The following is an 18,148-nucleotide window of genomic DNA, read 5'->3' on the forward strand; positions in this document are numbered from 1 at the left end:
TGTTAGAATGGCTATTTAGCGTCACACTTATTCGTATGAATTGATGACTAAGACTACAAGCTGCAACAACAGCCGCGCATACAACGACAAAATTTATCCGAATTTCAGCATATTTGTCCGAAAGTCGCGCGCGTGCAGCTATATTTAGTAACAAACGCGAAATCGCGATCAACGCTTTGGTAGAGGTTGCAGCCACGCATTTTTCGTTGTCAAGAAGAAATGGGTAATCGCAATTACTAAAAGTTGACCATCCCCACGACATGATATTTCGAATATGAGCATGCTTTTAAGCTGTTGCAAGCTTTCAATGATAGTTTTCAGTAAGCAGTTGTGGCACTAGGCATTTCTTTAATATCACAGTGTGCCGCCGAAAATATTTACATTTCTGTTCTTTTGATAGTCACACTTCATAAAGTAAATAGTGCATCTATAATATATAGAAATCACGGAAACAATAAAGACAATCAAACTACTGCGCAATCCAGCTGACAAAATCTAACTGAATAATCAGCCATAACCCATGGTGTCATATTTACACGTTTAATTCATTTATATTTGCAAATAAGGTCAGGTTAACGACGACTAAAGACTAAAATTCCAATTGGGCAAGCAAGCAGGAATCCAAATATTTCAATCTGCCCAACGAAGTGATGTTTTGGATAGATAAACTCTTTGAGTCGTGTATTGAAAAAATCATAACAATCACTGGCTGTACTTTCAGTCAAATCCTGCAAAACCTAGTTTGTAAATGCATTGAAAATCAGTTAGTCCTGCTTCTTTCGGATAATTTTACAAGTGATATGGATACGAAAGCAGTCGTCCACTTCATAGTCTTGGTTTGACGTTGAGTTTAATGCCATTTGGTGGTGACAAAATTCCGGTCTTTCCAAGCTTTGGTGGTATCTAATAAAGAGATTGGGAACGTTAAGGAACGATGGGAAATATTATCAACATGTTGATCAAACAAGATAAAGTTCTATTCCACTCCAACAGTATTTACTTCATCGTGATCACAATCATCATCACTACCACAACCACCGCCGCCATCATCATCGTCGTAGTCGTCATCATTGATAAAGGAGTATGTGCAACTATATGGCAACAGTGCAATAGCATCAAGGTTAATTACTACTGTGGTGTGAGAACATGATCATGTAGGAGTTAATTTAAATCCTTGTCTCTTCCTCAATATATGAACGGTATTACTCTTTGTCAGAAAAAAAAGTATTTTGTGTTATTCGTACCTCAGTCTCAGAGCAAGGTTCAAAGGTGAAATTCTGGAATATGCGCACAACGCCGATCTTAGCTTCCAGCAAGGCAAATCTCATTCCAATACAGTTACGAGGACCAGCTCCAAATGGCAACCATGCGTAAGGATGACGTTTCTCTTTCTCTTCTTTGGTAAATCTAAAAGAAATTTCAATGTTATTTGCTAAATATGCAAATAAACTATTTATTAACTTGCGACTGCTCAACGCTTCTCAGTACCATTATATATCTATCACATCAATATTTTCAGCAAGTGTCATAAAATGCGGTGCAGAAATTTCTCAGTTATATCATTAAATATGCAAATGAGCAGATAATTGACATGACTCTCACAGTATCATCATAATGTTCTGAGCTTGTCATCAGTGAAAAGTGAAATTTTGTGCAGTATTTCTTTCCTGCCTCACCTCTCCGGGATGAATTTCTCAGGTTCAGGGTAAATCTTCGGATTGCGATGAATAACATAGACCGATACTGCAACAAAAATCCCCTTCGGGATGTGAACTCCTTCGATTGTGACATCCTCGTTGCACTCCCTGTCAAATCTGCAGATATCAGATACTCCGTTACTTTCACTAAGTAGTACTACTGTTTAACAAAAAAGGTCATAAGTAAGAGTATTATATACTATTATATTTGGTATTGTCAATTTTACTGACTCGTCAACTGATAGATCAAACTGCTGCTGGTACTGTCACTGTTATAACTATGAAGATATCTTTTAAAAGCATGATGATGGTGCTGGTGATGATGTTCATGATGTTTGCCGTTCTTCTTGTTGTGGCGTTGTTTCTGTGTTTAGGCTCAACAACAGCGCTACTGCCAAACTTCAAGTGGAAAGTTAAAAAAGGTAAACATCAATCCACGACTTAGCGTGATATTTATTGTCGTTGTTACTGTTGATGTCGCACTTGGACCTCCGTCCTGGCATCACTGGTACCATGAAGTAAATATAAACATAAACATAGATAGTAAACTGGATCACTTTCGAGATGTTGTCAAATTACATTCGCAACTTTCAAAGTAATTTAATGAAGTTGCAATGATGACTTATTCTTAATATTATTATTACAGGGAATTGTATCAGTAGAAGTACTAGTGGTAGCAGAAGTATCAAAACTTGCAGATCTGTAATTTTGTCAACTTCATAATTATTTGAATGCTTTCAAAACTACCATTTATTGTTTATAAAAAATAAACACTCGGTATTAACCTTATAGCAGGCGGAAACATTCTTAGAGTTTCACAGACAACCATATCAAGATAAGGCATCTTTGACACGGCTTCGTAGGTAGGCTCTTCATAGTTGGCCATGACGTCATCGATTTCAGCACACAACTTGTCCTGCACGTCTGGATTAGTTGCCATGCTGTAGGCAACGAAACTCATCATAGTATTCGTTGTCTCATAGCCAGCCAGGAAGAACAACAGTGACTGTAAAGACCAACAAATATGTTTTACTATAGCTTATCAAGCGATCAATCTCAAACAAAATTACAACAGACCAATTAACATTTATGTCGGTAATAGGGAATTTGTTAAGAAGCTTTGGAATCCTAAGAATCATTTGCTATATTGATACAATTAAAAGAACATTTAAAAGTAGCTGCTCAGTGGATAATAGGAAACCATTTGAAACTATCCCGTGCTTACGTGAATGTTACGGCGAACGACGAAATTATGACTAAGCTCTGAATCTAAAACATATTTTAACGAAACACTTACAAATGACAGAAAGGCAGAGCGAGTGAAAGACGGGTACTCAAGTTCAACGAAAATAATCCACTCACTACAATTCAACCTGCTGTCAAATGATGAAGCGCAATTTTTCACAGGCATATCGAGTATGGCGAAGACTATCACACTTCAATAACTTTAAAACTTCTGACATGATAAGTTTTGGACAGAAGTAGTCTAAAACAATAGATAACTAAAAATAGCATAAACTCTGAAAAAACGAAACTTGAATACCTTAGGCATACATCGGCTGGTCTTTTTAAATGACGTCCTTTACAAATAACTATTTTGCCCTGAGACAATGTAATTGTATTTTACTGTCCTTTGTTTGATTCTTACCTGTGCCAGCACCTCATCGTTTGTAAAACCTTTATGGAAATCATGTGTATCTGATTTTCCATCTTTCACAAGATGCACTCCATTCTCACCTTCTTCTTTTTCATTTTGTTTAATATATTGATCATAAACTTCCTTGGCGTCCAACATTTGCTGTAGGAAGTCAATTCTCTATGAAAAGTAAGAGTAGGTGTTTTCTTTTATTTGGTAATAGATTAAAAGCCCTATTTAAAACAACGTGCAAAGTGTAGCGTGCTAGTTTTGACTTAAGATGGTATGGGCTTCGAAAATGAACGACTTAAACTTTTGCTCAAAATTTCCCAAATGAAACTGTCACCGTGCAAATTTTGGAACTAGCGAAACAAATTATCCTACATTTTGCGATATTAGGTATTCAAAATGGCCGCCATTCCTGCGCTAATTCTAGGGGGGGAATAAATTTTAGATTTTCGAAAAAATAACACGGTGAAAGTTTTCTTTCTCCCTGAGCTTTAAAATGAGCGCTCCACAAGTGGTAGATCAGAAACGAATAGTTAAAGTTTGAGAGTCCGAATATCTGTCCCCGATGCGCGTTCTACCTTAAAGGTATACAGTCACCTGTAATCTAAATATGCCCATATATGGTCAAGGGGGTCTTCCTCGGTATTCAATATGCCCATGTGAGGGCGCTGTTTTTTAAAAAGCGGCCACTCGCTTAAAATCTGTGATTGGTTAGATTTTCTCTTTCCATGGTATCTGTGGCAAAATTGGAACAGGTGAGGGTATACCTTTAATGTGTTCGCTTGGATTCAGTTATCAACATTATCATGACTATCGTGCATTACATACATACAGTCATTATGATATGATTTGGGGAGTAAAACCAGAAAGTGTAATTTACAAACAAAGCCAGATATAACATAAATAAGCGCCTGCGTATCGGTCAATTGGTGTCAGAAAAAATGTTAAGACGAAGACTGAGAAAATTCGTCATTTACCAATGAACATTTTGCCATCGTATTAGAATTTCTCAACGAGATTTTCTCCTAGAAACCGAGAGACCAAGTTTTAAAGCTGATCATCAGTCGTACACAATTCAATGAAGTCTCTCTAAAAATCAACTTGGCAAAATTATCGGGTGAGTGGTTGTAAAGCGACAGATGTGTCAAAATGAGGAAATTCCCCAAAATTACACTTGCGCATTATGTTGTGTGGACTTAAAACATATTACGTCAAAATGCATCCTCAGATACATACGTTTATCAAATATCAGGGCTAATACTAGGCCAGTGAGCATAACCACACACACTATTGTACATTCTATGGTATAACAAGTGTTTTGTTACATGTCACTGAATATCTAAATTGCTAATTAACCAAGAGTAGACTTCCATGTATGTTATGGCGCTATGATCACTTTGTTTTTGAAATATTTCTCCAACTTTCATCACTTAGTAAATTACTAAAGTTGTTTGCACGTGCATTCCGAAATTTCAGAAATTAGTAAATGCTAATAATGGTACATTCTCAACGGCTCAATTTTTCACTTCACAGTAGTCGGTACCTGCACTGTGTATCAAGTTTCATGTCAATGGAAACGGCTGTATTTTAGACACTGTATTCACAGCCTGACAGACAGACAGACTGAGCACTACTGCATTAGCGTCTGTTTACCGATTGGAGCTAACAAATAGATGGGAAATACTACCGTTTCATTGATGGAGCTGGGATAATTCTTACACGCATCTCCTTACCTTCTCAGACGGATCTTGATTTTTCCTTATCTCTATTGTTGTTTCAGTCAAGTTCAGGAAGTAATTCATCACTCTCTTTGGAAAAAATCCGATGTTCAGCCAATTGAGAATTGGTGTTACAAAAGGGAAAAAGACTGCAATCGGATGAGAAGAAATAAAACAATTTTTACAGTAATACCTTTTAGAGTTCAATTTTGACGCAAGTGATTGAGAAGCTGGTATTCTAAACGCGTTGATGATTAATGATGTTGTTAAAGTTTAAGGTCTGACATTTATGTTTGTTTTGAGATATAGATACCAGTTTGCTTGACTATAATCATATTCAAATTCTTTAATGGTTTTAAAGATGTGTTAGAAACAGAATAAAGACTTGAAATGGAATGAAGTAGACGGTATTGAAAATTACCAAGTTGTTTGCATTGGCATTCCGAAAAGAATTTTCATTTGATTTTATATTTGACGATACACGCTAACTTTGCAAGCACGCTATCATGATCACGTATTCCAATAGTCTCACAGACAGACAGACAGACAGACAGATAGACAGACAGACAGACAGACAGACAGACAGACAGACATAGCATGCATAGATACGGTTTTAGAGTGACTTTTTATTTGAACATCTTTTATTGAATGTATAACCTTCGAACCAAATTGGAGCAATTTTAAGGAAAGGGAGCTATGAGAATTGGATGATGCAATTTCTGGCATTATTTCAGCTTATCTGGCTGAATTCACGCTTAAAGTTTACGAACAGAAGAGCTACAAGAATTAGCTTTTTTGATGATGTAATTGAATAAAAGAAGTGGAAGCTTAATATCCGAATGTCTAAATTCGTGATCATTTCTATTACCGACAAATGAGGAGATTCAAGAGAAATGCCAAGGCAAATAAAGATGTTACACGACACATGGTTTCCATGAAATTCTTGATGAAAGATGATAAACAAATTAATTTAAACTTTGAACGTAAAAGATTTATGCTAATTTCCCCAAAGATTAATATGGGCGTGGAAATGCGTATATCGAGTACCAAAGTAATTAGAACACGATTGGAACTAATTTGGGATAATTGGATGGCGAAGTAATGTCTGTTACATCTGCAAACGTAAGCTAATCTGCTTTTCTTTTTACATTACACACTTGTTTTTATAAGTAATTTGTATTATTGCAACATTCGGCTATGGGGCACCGAACAATTTTAAGAAATTTGAAAAATATGCTGATCTAACTATCCCAAATTAATTCCAATCGTGTTTTGGACAGCTGTTTCGTAAAAGTTATTTTATAGTTTATACAAACCATCAGAACCATACAACTTACAAACTATCAAAACTGCAGGATTGAAAAATCCTGAGGAGAACGCTTCCTTGACATTCTTGACGAAGGGGTGGTCTGGTTGTTCCTGTGAATTCACTTCTATGCCAAAGCCAGCACTGCCAATGCTGTCGATTATAAAGCAACCAAAGACGCTGGAAAGATTCAAAGAATAATTCGATTTAGGATGCTCTGCAGAGAGCCGAGTTTACTTTTCAAAACGATGAAGAGTGTCGTATATTTACAAATAAAAACCACTTGTGTCACTCTTAGCTGGTGTAGCTTAATATTACTTAAACTACCTCTTCAGACATGGTTGAATGAATTTGCATTACATGAAAAATAATATTTTAGCATTTGAGTACATTTTACGCCTAAACCATGTCTTACTCTTTGCATTGTACGGGTTTTCCTTCTTTGCAGTGTTTGCTAAGAACTCGTACCATTGCATCGGCAGCGTTGTTGACAATTGGGGACATCTGTAAAGACACAACGTGGTATATATTCAGTCTCTGACGGGCTCAAGTATTTTCAACTATAAACTGCTACTCTGTTTCTACTCTTATGACATTGAAATGTTTCATCCAGCTACCATATATCTGCTGTAGCTCAAAGCTCTAAACGTTTTCGACCATATACGAAGAATACACATATTGTCCCGGTGTACCTTGCGTCAGGACGGTGACCCTTGATACAGTTTAGTCATAACGGCTGCGATCGATCCATAACGATGTTGTTTTTCAACCAAAATGAATTTTTTTTTTTGAAATTTTACATTATTTTAGTAGCCTTATTACTTTATAGCTTGCAAATCTTGATCAAAGTAAAAGATATTGAAGCTTATTAGGCCGCGACGTTTGACGACGCTCTCACAGTATTGTAGGCTAGTTTGCAAAAATGATTATCGCACTACATTCGGTGACCTGTGCGAGTCAGTGTACCGCTGCACGAGCTATTGTTACACATGTATAATTGGAACACTATTTATTTGAGATAATATGTCCTGCAAAACTATTTTCGAACCAATGTGGCAATAATTTTCTGATAAGCATTTTTTTTACATTTGTTAAGACAAATAACTTTACTTAATAAAACAAAAGTATAGATGTTATTTTTAATAACGACATCTACATTAAACTTACCTACATACAAAAACTACAAGTAAAATAGCAGAGCAATTTAAATTCATTTAGTCACACTCATTTAAAGCTTATTTGAACTTTCTTGACCACAGTGGACATTTGAGCGATCAGTCATACCTAAAAAGATAATATTCATATATTATAATCTTCCATGGAAGTGGTTTGGTTGAATATCCTAAGTTTGTCTTGTGCAAAACGCTATGAAAGCACGTTGGCAAGTCACATCAAACCGAGATGTTGGGATTTCAGTTCTATAGTGTCATAGAAAACACACATAGGACTTGGTGCGGAAAACCCATGTTGTTCCAAGTCATATAGAGAAGGAAGCTGTGTGTGGTAAATGCGATTGATTACTGCTAACGCAATTCTACCACACACTTAGGGGCCATCGATCTACAAACTAGAAACGTTATTCCTTTGTTTAGGGAGGGGTAAGACTCCAATTCGTTTTGCGTTCGTCAAATTTGCGATAAAGACTGCTGTAACAAAAACTAATATAAAATTTCGTTTTGAGAAGGGGAGGGTCTAGACTGAAAGATCCGTCGCTCGAGGGCACTCTCTACGCTCCCCCTCGAGCGCCCTCGAGCGACGGATCTTTCAGTCTAGGGAGGGTCTTGACACCAAAATCAAGGAATTACGTTTCTATGCGTCAGCTTTTTGTTGTATTATTTGTTAAAAGGGTTCCGAAGACAATGCTTTCTAATGAACACGATTGGCACTAATTTGGGATAATTGGATGGTGAAGTAATGTCTGTTTAATCTGCAAATGTAAGCTCATCTGCTTTTTCTTTTGCATTATACACTTGTTTTATGAGTAATTTGTAATATTGCAACAATCAGCTATACGGCATCTAACACCTTTGAGAAATTTGAAAAATATGAAAATCCAGTCCCAAATTAGTTCCAATCGTATTAATGTAAGTTAGTAAACGGTAGGCAATATCAATTGTCTTTGTGTGTGTGTGTGTGTGTGTGAGAGTGTGAGAGAGAGAGAGAGAGAGAGAGAGAGAGAGAGAGAGAGAGAGAGAGAGAGTGTGTGTGTGTGTGTGTGTTTGTGTGTGTGTGTCTAGGCTGAACTTACAGTTCTCATTTTCGATCCAGTGAATGCAGGTGTTAGAGTGTTTCTCTTGTCCTTCCATCGTTGGTCGGCGAGAATACTTAGGCGATTGTTTAGAGGTTTACTTTCGAGCGGGAAACGCTGTAAAGCCAAGGAAAGTATACTTGGGCTTAACATTTTTTATCATCATTTAGTCACCGTGACAAAAATCTCAGTTTGGAGTTATAATGAACAACAAACGACAGCAATAAAGGTTAATTAAAACGTTTTCTCTTCTAAAATATCTGTTTGAAACAGTAAACAACAACAGAATTTTAATAACCGAATCACAAGACATGTATCAAAGTCTATAATGAATTATCTTGTTCTATGGAGCTGACAGTTTTTTAAATTGTCTCGTGCATGTTCCTCTGGCAAAAAACTTAAGTTCTTCCTTTTTCGTCTTGGGAATTTCAAAGTTTTTACTCTGCGTCTCTACTACAATTTTTTCTTCCCTTCAGAAAAACATTTGTCTCTTTAAATCCCATTTAATTGGCAATAGAAATAAATATCAACTTTTGTCTACGGGTTTTAAAGGAGTCGAGCAAATCGAGCTCGGCTAGGGCATTCAAACACTCACCCGTCTGTTATAAAATGATGTGAAGTGTTTGACACAGATCTGTTTAACCATTTCCGGGTCTGCCACTTCCAGCATTGGTTGATGACCTTCGTATATCCTGAAACGTCCAATATGGAAAACATCCAATATGGAAAACATCCAATATGGAAAAGAGGTGGGTAAAAGTTTACTTTACAAGAAGGTGCAGCTACAAAGATCTTACAAATACAAGACCGATGTGTAATCGGCATTTGGGGACGTGGAGTACATCAGAGAGGATAGCAGGATATTGTTGTGTAAGCTGAAAGATTTTTAGCCATTTTAACATATAATGCATTGCAAAGTGACACCTTTGTTTTTCTAAACAAGACAGTAGCGTGACTCAGAAAAAGTATATGTAATATTTAAATTTCTAAAGCGCTCAACATGACATTCATTGATAAAACAACGAAAACGACGACGACAATGAAGATGATGATGTTGTTGGTAGTAAAATTAGTACATGTAATAGTTGTCGTTGTTTTTGCTACTGTTGTTGTTGTTGTTGTTGTTGTTGTTCTTGTTGTTGTTGTTCTTGTTGTTGTTGTTGTTCATAGGACTTTCTACCTGTGGTATAAAGATCACCACGAGGCGGAGAATAAGGCACTAGAAGTCGCTCAGATACAGTCATCAGTCACTTACCCATAGACTTTACCATATTGGTTATACCACTCCAACTGTTTTTCTTGAAAACCCTATAAATACATCCCATAGAGGAATCAAAAGTTGTCATTGAATTATTTCAAAACCTATCTATGCTGTTTCCGTTAATAGCATATTTAGCAATAGAGGGCCGAAAGGACGAATTTAACAATAATGATAAAACGAAATATGTAATAACTGAATTAAGGTTTGCATGATTGTTCTTCAAGTTTTAAATTCTTATCCATGTCTGCAACAAAAGAATATGCGTCTTAAGTGCCCCGCATATGTCGTGCCTCATCTCAACAAAAATGCCAGGGTTTATGATCTGATCAAATGCAGTATTAAAATAAACCACCGTTATTCAAATGAAATTAAACCCATTGCTTTTTCATTTCATTGATCTAATTTGGTTTGATACCAACTTGTCCTCACCGCGCCTAACTGCATGAGGTTTCCTACAAGTGGCCATGGCGTTGGTCCAGGAATTCCCAGGTTTCGGAACGTGGAATGATTCCAAGTTGCATACCTGTTAAGGACACAGAAATAAGCTGAGCATTTGTCACCTGAAACCGAGGTTTTTGTTTGAATGTTTGCCATCGTGTATAACGTTACCTGGGAAACATTCTTTTGAGGAGAAAATGTAAAGAAAAGCGTATGAATTTGAAGCTCCTGATATGACCTTACCGGTTATCTTCGAGCGAGGGAACAGACTTTTGAATGGTAGTTACAGTACGAGTACAAGGGGGTTAACGATAAACAGCGGCCGCTTTTGGAGTCTCAGTCAGGTAAACGTCCTAATTAAAAGTCCGAATTGGAAGACATTTCAAAAAAATTGACTTTCTCGATAAGGTTGTTCGTTTACAGAAGGCATGGGACTCTTTAATTATGAACGATGCAGGTTAACATGCAAAACCGAAAATCAGTACATCTTGGCACGTGTTGTTCACCTATTGACGATGACACCAGTAAACGATTGCTGATTGGACCAAAGACATGCTGTGGAGTGCGTGATTGGGTAATTGTAATTATTCACATTTGCAGGTGCAACTGAATCACATGCAGTCGTAGCCGAATATTCCAGTAGAGGCAAGACGTATAGCCATTGCCCATTCAATTTGCACCGCGACCGTGTCACTGTTGTCATGACAGACCGTTCTTCTGAAACTAACTGGAAAAATGCTGACCTGGATTTGAAACATTTTAGTTACTGGTAATTGTGGACGATTCAGAAGATAACAAATCAACGGTGCACATCACTGCTGCCAATCTGGCATGACTGTCTTTGTCAACTGTTTTACAGTTTGCTGTCGTGCATCTGAACTGTATCCAGTGAAGCGTATCCAGTGCATGCTAAGTTATGACCGGAGGTACATGCCTGCTGAAATCAATCGATAAGTTTTTCAGTTCTCGGTCAAGTCAAAGCGAACGCTTCGTACAAGATCAGGAATGGTCATACTGTTGAAGAGATTATCATGTGCAATTCGTCGTGAGTAACCTAACATCACCAAGTATGCCACATGTTTTCTAATAATTAGTGTACCGTTTCAGTTTATTTTGTGTGATGTAATGTAGGTCTCTGATCGGTCAAAATCTCTTTGTGTGCTTTTCACACCTCAATTCGCCAGCCCTACTCACTATTTGTATGACTTTGATCTATTTCCATACATCGGCAAGGCGTAGTCCTTGGCTAACTTGTGATTTTTTTTGTATTTTGAGCATTTTCCATGAGTCAGTTCTCATTCCAGTGAACTCCAGGTGCTAACTTCATTGTAGCGTGTCATCTATACCAGACAAAATCCCTTCACAAAGTTCAACGGTATCAGACAAAAAGCTTTCACAAAAATCTGAGACGATTATATAGTAAACGTGGGCCATTGTCACTTCAAGCAGACACCACCAAATTAGAATTTTACAGGATTATCGTTCAGGTATGACACGAGACTGGTTGGAACAGCGAGCCTGCCAAATCCTAGCTACCTGGATAATTGAAATCAAATTGTCTAGGGACACGAAAATATTGTGTGTAAAATTCATGACGTACACATTCAGAACTGGATCGATATGGTCAATAATATCCCAGATAGAGATATAAATTCTATCGATGCAAATTGTATTTTAAGGAATTTGAATGATAAAAGAAATTGGATTTCTTAAATGGTTATCGTTAAAAAGGCAATTACATTTCAGCTTGAAAAGAACACTTGTAGGAGCGTGGGGATCATTGTCACTTCAAGCAGACACCACCAAATTAGAATTTTACAGGATTATCGTTCAGGTATGACACGAGACTGGTTGGAACAGCGAGCCTGCCAAATCCTAGTTAATTAATTAATTTCATTCATAGTTCTCAAAATTTTCAACATTCACCTGGGAAATTTTTATATTCCAACAAAACCTTACAAAATTTACTTCAAAATTCTTATATTCAAACCTCTTATAAAATTAATACATTAATTTTTTTAACTCCTTCTCAATGGAAGAAAATTTGTATTAATCAAACTATCGGACTGACTAACTACAGAAAGCTAGCAGAGTCTATAAACGATATCCTTCCGAATGGCCTGATTCTTGTAAGATTGAAAATTGAAACAAGCAAATAATTAGAATTAGTATATGCCTGATTCATGAGAAAATGAGTTTTTAAATTGCAAAAGGCTTGGACTGTTCGCGGAGCAGTTCAATTCTTTGATGACAAAATTTACAAGTATCCATAGATTTCCATATCATTGTATTAGGTTATAAATTGCTTTATAAATCGTTGTGGATCAAACTTTGTCAACTTGATCATCATCCTTGCAAAGTGTTGTATTTCTTCTTCATATGTCCATTTCAGAAAAGATAGACAAAGCCATAAACCGGTGCTACCGCACTCTATTTTTATGACTCAAAGATTTAACAATTGCGAACGTTTGCCTTGTAGGAAAATATACTCATGTAATTTTAAATGAGATTGTAGAGACAATACATGGTACACCACCAATGACTGTATGTACGTGACATTATTTCCTCTGAGGAAGATAAAATCACGCTCCCTCCACTTGAGACCGCGGTAATATTGTTCTCAACCATGGCTTTGGTCTAGTTATTCAGCCTGGAATTTGGACCTCCGATCACTATTCAGGCAAATTTATCTCTAAACAGTGCGTCAAAATTGTATTTAGCTTCTGTCATGTTCCTTCAGTTAGGCTTTTCTGGTCGTCAAGATTATGTATCGTACTACACACTCTCACAGCCCCTCGTCCACTGCGCAGCTCTGTCAACCATATGGTGATGCGCCCTCAACGATCTTCTAGCAAGCGAGGCTCACCAAGCCAGCCGGGTTCCTTGGCTGGTCCCCGCCTTCGTGCTGCGTCTAGCTAGTCACGTGAGACGCAGTGATCAGCGAACCGGGTTCCACGCGTGGCCGGGTTCCGAATTCCCGGGGCCGGGTTATAGCGCAGCGGAACTTCGCTGGCTCGCTGAGCCAAGCAAAGATCTTAAGAGGGTGGTATGTGTATTATGGTCTGACGTGAAGCTAGCGAGGAGCTGTGAGAGTCAAGTATCGGACTACCTTGAACATTCTCCCAACCGTACCAAAGGTCACACTATCTAATCCATTGAATGCTATTTCCCCGCCTATTGGATCATTGCCGCCCGCTGAAAAACTGGCACGAACACCTTTGTGCAGCTTTTTAGGAACAGCTTCGTCGGTTGCATCTGATTTCTGCTCTTTAATAAAATATATGATTGAGAAGAGGTGTGGCGATCTAAAGTAAAGTAAAATGCCCCCCGACAGAAGTTCAATTATGACTTAAACATTCTATTGTTTACCTCTGTTCGGCTCAGATAGCGTAGAGTTATGTGTTCACAAATAACGATTAGGGGGGGGGGGGGCTGGAGGAATTTCGATTGAAATCTTATTTTTTTTCAGATCCCCCCCCTAAGTACCCCAAAAAATTTTCAAATGCCCCCCCCCCCTCTATATGGTCAAAATTTTTCAAGTCCCCCCCCTAACTATCACAGGCCCGCATATTTGTAAAGGATGTGAGCGCAGAAAAAATAAACATGTATAGCGCCGTTCCGCTCACAGGTGTTCAACACAACCTGTTTTAGCACTTTCTATAGTCATATTCCCAAGGCAAGTTCTTTAAATGCATCAGTGAATTTTTTAGATTTATTGGTCTAAAAGCCAACTTGGCGGAGTTAATCCAACTCTGGCCAGGTCAATTGCTCCTGCTGAAGAGCACAAAAATGACAATCATGAGAGAGTAGGAAAATTGTGAATTTTGGCTAATTGCCATATTGCACAGTGACCTACCAAAAATTTGTTTCAAAACTACAAGACATATATGGATTAGATGCTACTCAAAATTGACAACACTGGAAGGTAAAATGTTTCATCAAATAAATGTTTTATTCTCTGAAATTTTGGGTGTAATAATTTTAAATTTGTTTAAAAAATAAATAATTCCATTTGGTCACATATTTTTTCTTTTAGTCTTTACTGTTCAAAGTTTTACATCAGATTCTGTAACATTTTATAACAAGAATGTGAAAATTTAGAAAATCAAGCATGGTGACCCCATCTTTTTTCTTTAATACCCGTATTTGATTATTCTCATATGCCAGAATTCAAATATTTCTATGTGTTTCTCCATGTGTTGCTCTCTGGCCTGATCTTGTGTACAAGTATGTTTCACTGTCATGAGCATCATATGACCCAAACTCTTCTGCATGATGTACATCAGAGTCAGAGCTATCTCTTGCACTGATCAGGTATGCAGTGACAGTGACACTGCAGGAGGAGAGCATTAATGATAGTGACACTACCCTAGGCAGTAGCTGTATTAACTTTGATAATTTTGGCAATATTTTTGTTCAGTTTTACAACTGCATTCTTGTTCTACTCCCTACAGCATGTTGAATTGTCTAGTATTCAGCTAATGCTATCACAGCCTATATATGTGTACCATGCATTAAAACACTGACAACTGACTGTCAGCCTGGACTCCAATTAAATTATCACCAAATACGTATTTATATTTATATATACAGGCTTTGTTGACAAACTAAATATTGTGTGTTTGCGCATGCTGTAGGGAGATAGCAGAAACTATATTTGTTCCATTGCATAGAAATATTGCAGAAATCATTAACAGTTGCAGCTTCTGCCCAGGTTAGGAGGCTAAAGTTTGTTTTTACGACAAACCACACATTTAGATTTTTTCGAGATACAAGTCATGAAATGTGACAAAATGGTTCTAAATTTTGTTAAATTATTACTATGATGACATTAAAAATGGTATTCATTTTTCATTGAATTATCTACAAAAACTTGGAATAGGAAAATGTAAAACACAAAAGGGAACCAAAAATTTTCAAGTCCCCCCCTACAGGTAGAGCAAAATTTTCAAGTCCCCCCCCTCTACTACCCAAAAATTTTCGAATCCCCCCTGAATTCCTCCAGCCCCCCCCCCCCTAATCGTTTTTTGTGAACGTAGAGTTATGTGTTCACATACGTCAGGCAATACACTGTTCATATTCCTTATATTTAATGGCTGCTGCATGCCGTTAACCGTCTGTTAATTAAAATGCTCGACAATTTCCATCCATCGTTTGAGGGATAAATTTAACTGACGAAGCAACTTGTATTAAAGTAGAATACGCCTCGGCGACAAATTTTTGGTTTCTCTAATTTTTACAAGTCATTTTTGATCTACCACTTGTGGGGGCTTATTTTAAAGTTCTTGGAGAAAGAAGAGCTTTCAACGTCTTAGTTTTTCTGAACTCGAAGATTTCATTTTTCCCAACAGAGTTAACACAAGGATGGCGGCCATTTTTGATATCAGATATCGATAAATGTTAGATAATTTGTTTGCTTTGGCTAAACTTTTTACGTTGACCCCGGATTTTTATTCTTTATCGGGTAGCAAAATGTTTGAAAGTTTCATTGAGGAAAGTTTGAGCAAAAGTGTAAGTTTTTCATTTTCGAGGCGCATACTACACCTTAAGGAGCAGAATTTGGACAATCTCATCTTAAAATGTTAGTGAGAGTAAACTTTGAATCGCTGCTGCTAAATCACCGTTCCTGAAAACTCTCGACGAGTTCCGATGTTCAGTTTATGGTTTAAACATGACAAATCAAATACTTACATGTAAAACAGAACCAAAGCTATCACAGAAAGAACTAGCCATGTCGGTATTTCAAGACCAAGAGACTCCATGGTTTCATCAATTGCACCGCCCGACAACGCGATGTACTGCTTGCCTGCTTAGATGTGTAACTGCAAAGACTGTCTGTAAACTGCAGATGTAGACTACCTTTCCCCTACATTTGACGTAAACAATAGATAGGCACGCACTATCTTGAATTCTTTTATGAATGAAATCACTGAGTCATTCCAAAATTTAAAAATAGACAAGTGACGATAAGGTTGATAATACAGCTGACGTCATTCAAGTGTCCGTGAGCACATTATGTGTTGTCTTCAAGTAACTTTTAATGTGTCATTGTACATTTTGTATCTCAATTACGGGCTGAAAAATTCGGTTTTTCATCGCAGTCTTAATTATTCCTCCGGTATTTACGGTTCAACACCATTGCTTGGGTGAGAATACCTGTTTCGTAAGTAAACTTTACAGCCAACATGTCAGACAAGATGAAAAAAGTGTAAAAATTTTAGAGTTAGAGCGATATGTTGGTCACATGTACCCCAGTAAGGCACACAAACGAAAACAATAAAAATGAAAACGCAAAAAATTCCCAATAATCTTACTTTTACGACACGTCTTGTGTTCTCTAATTTGACTTCCATTGTATTATGCTCTGCGTGCTTGTTTCAAGCATAGTCTTGACATACAATTTAGTTCTTGCATTTAGAGTCTCTCAATACTCTGTGCTAGACTTTGCAATTTATCTTTATTTCCTAGGATCCATTCAGCTTACGTAATTCGTATGCCGTCACCCCGTTTTCCGTCAATTTAACAATTTTTTATATTAGTGTAGCTGAAGATCTGGGTGACTTCAAAAGTATGACATATCATTACTCATTTAATGCCACGTCAGAGCTTGGCGAAATTCATCACTATGCTGACGTCAGCCAAGATAAAATATTGTCTACTACGTCCATCTAAGATAACGTACAATCAGAGTTATGTTTGTACTAAAGCGCCTCCAACCAAATACGTTCAAGTATATCCCTAACTTTTAGATCTTTTGTCAAGCATGGACAGTAATTTTAACTCAGGTGTAACACGATAAACTGAATTTCGACTGCTTTGATATTTGTTAATCAAAACTGTCAGTATCTAGTCATAAATAGACATGACAATGAAAGCCCAGATATCTTCACAATACAATCTGTGGTATTACGGCATTAAAGCGCAAAGTCCAACAATGCGAATAGGCGATTAGGGTCAAGACGTGGTGGCCGGGTTGACCAAACATCGGTTGGTTAAGATATCTCCTTCAAGTGTTAACATCTGATTTGTTTACTCTTAATTGAAAACTAAGTTTTCTCCGACACGGTACAGTATATAGCATGACAACGTGTTTGTGTGAAACAATTCAAGATTATGAGCTAGCAAATGTGTTATTTTTCCACACGACAAAACATTCAAATTTTCATGAAGAATATTTTAACTATTACTGTACCCGTGCGTATCAGATTATTAATCCTCTCTTGATCAACCTCAAGCCTTGCCTATTCTCGGCATCTATACAATCATAGCTGTTGGATAATTAATTACACGCTAAATTACCAGTATGTGATTGACGGAGTAAGTTTAAGTTAACCCCTGTTTAACGCCGTCAACCACGATACGATGTGACATCTGCAGTATGTTACAAACAGTTATAATCTTCAATGTAACACCAAATATACCTTCTTCTATATAAAGAGAAATATATCCCTTGTTCAAATGAAGATATAGTTCACTCCATACCGTACAAAATGCAAAATAGTGACCATAGGAAAGCCGGAACAAAAATCAAGTCTAAGCTACGATCCAACTGACATAGCAAGCCATTAGCCGCAGTTTCATTCCAATAACTTTACTTCATTTACTTCATTTGTGTTTTAGCAAACAAAGTCAGGTCCATTCCCTTTCATTTCCTCTTTCATCAAGGTAGCATGTGCCACTGGAACAGATGTTTGGACTCTCAATCTTTTATATTTCATCATTTTTGCCTACCACTTCCGGGGGTCATTTTTTATATAAATTTTTGGCGGACTTAATAGTTTTGTGGAAAACAAAGATAATTTTTCCCCATGCAGATAACACAGGGATGGCGGCCA

At 37.2% G+C, this 18,148-nt stretch overlaps 1 protein-coding gene across 1 annotated transcript; it reads right to left on the minus strand.

Moving 5' to 3' along the window:
- Nucleotides 1-526: 526 nt before the first annotated feature.
- Nucleotides 527-16,207, minus strand: LOC139133899 (cytochrome P450 3A8-like). The gene is made up of 13 exons (XM_070700671.1): nucleotides 16,005-16,207; nucleotides 10,305-10,398; nucleotides 9,870-9,922; nucleotides 9,210-9,306; nucleotides 8,615-8,731; nucleotides 6,782-6,870; nucleotides 6,398-6,546; nucleotides 5,076-5,209; nucleotides 3,346-3,513; nucleotides 2,483-2,703; nucleotides 1,677-1,814; nucleotides 1,245-1,407; nucleotides 527-903 (listed from the first exon to the last, which is right to left on the minus strand). Exons 1-13 carry the CDS (start codon nucleotides 16,073-16,075, stop codon nucleotides 826-828), a joined length of 1,572 nt encoding a protein of 523 aa, XP_070556772.1. The 5' UTR covers nucleotides 16,076-16,207; the 3' UTR covers nucleotides 527-825.
- Nucleotides 16,208-18,148: the final 1,941 nt, after the last annotated feature.

The sequence above is a fragment of the Ptychodera flava genome, chromosome 5 (genome assembly GCF_041260155.1).
Source record: "Ptychodera flava strain L36383 chromosome 5, AS_Pfla_20210202, whole genome shotgun sequence".
In the NCBI taxonomy this organism is placed as follows: domain Eukaryota; kingdom Metazoa; phylum Hemichordata; class Enteropneusta; family Ptychoderidae; genus Ptychodera; species Ptychodera flava.

What these genes read in the sequence shown, in the direction of transcription:
- LOC139133899 (XM_070700671.1), bottom strand. Translation starts at nt 16,075, where the DNA reads ATGGAGTCTCTTGGTCTTGAAATACCGACATGGCTAGTTCTTTCTGTG. An exon ending in CAATATGGTAAAGTCTATGG is followed by an intron (nt 9,307 to 9,869) that starts GTAAGTGACTGA and finishes TGGACGTTTCAG; the next exon opens with GATATACGAAGGTCATCAAC. An exon ending in CTGGATCGAAAATGAGAACT is followed by an intron (nt 6,871 to 8,614) that starts GTAAGTTCAGCC and finishes GTGTCTTTACAG; the next exon opens with ATGTCCCCAATTGTCAACAA.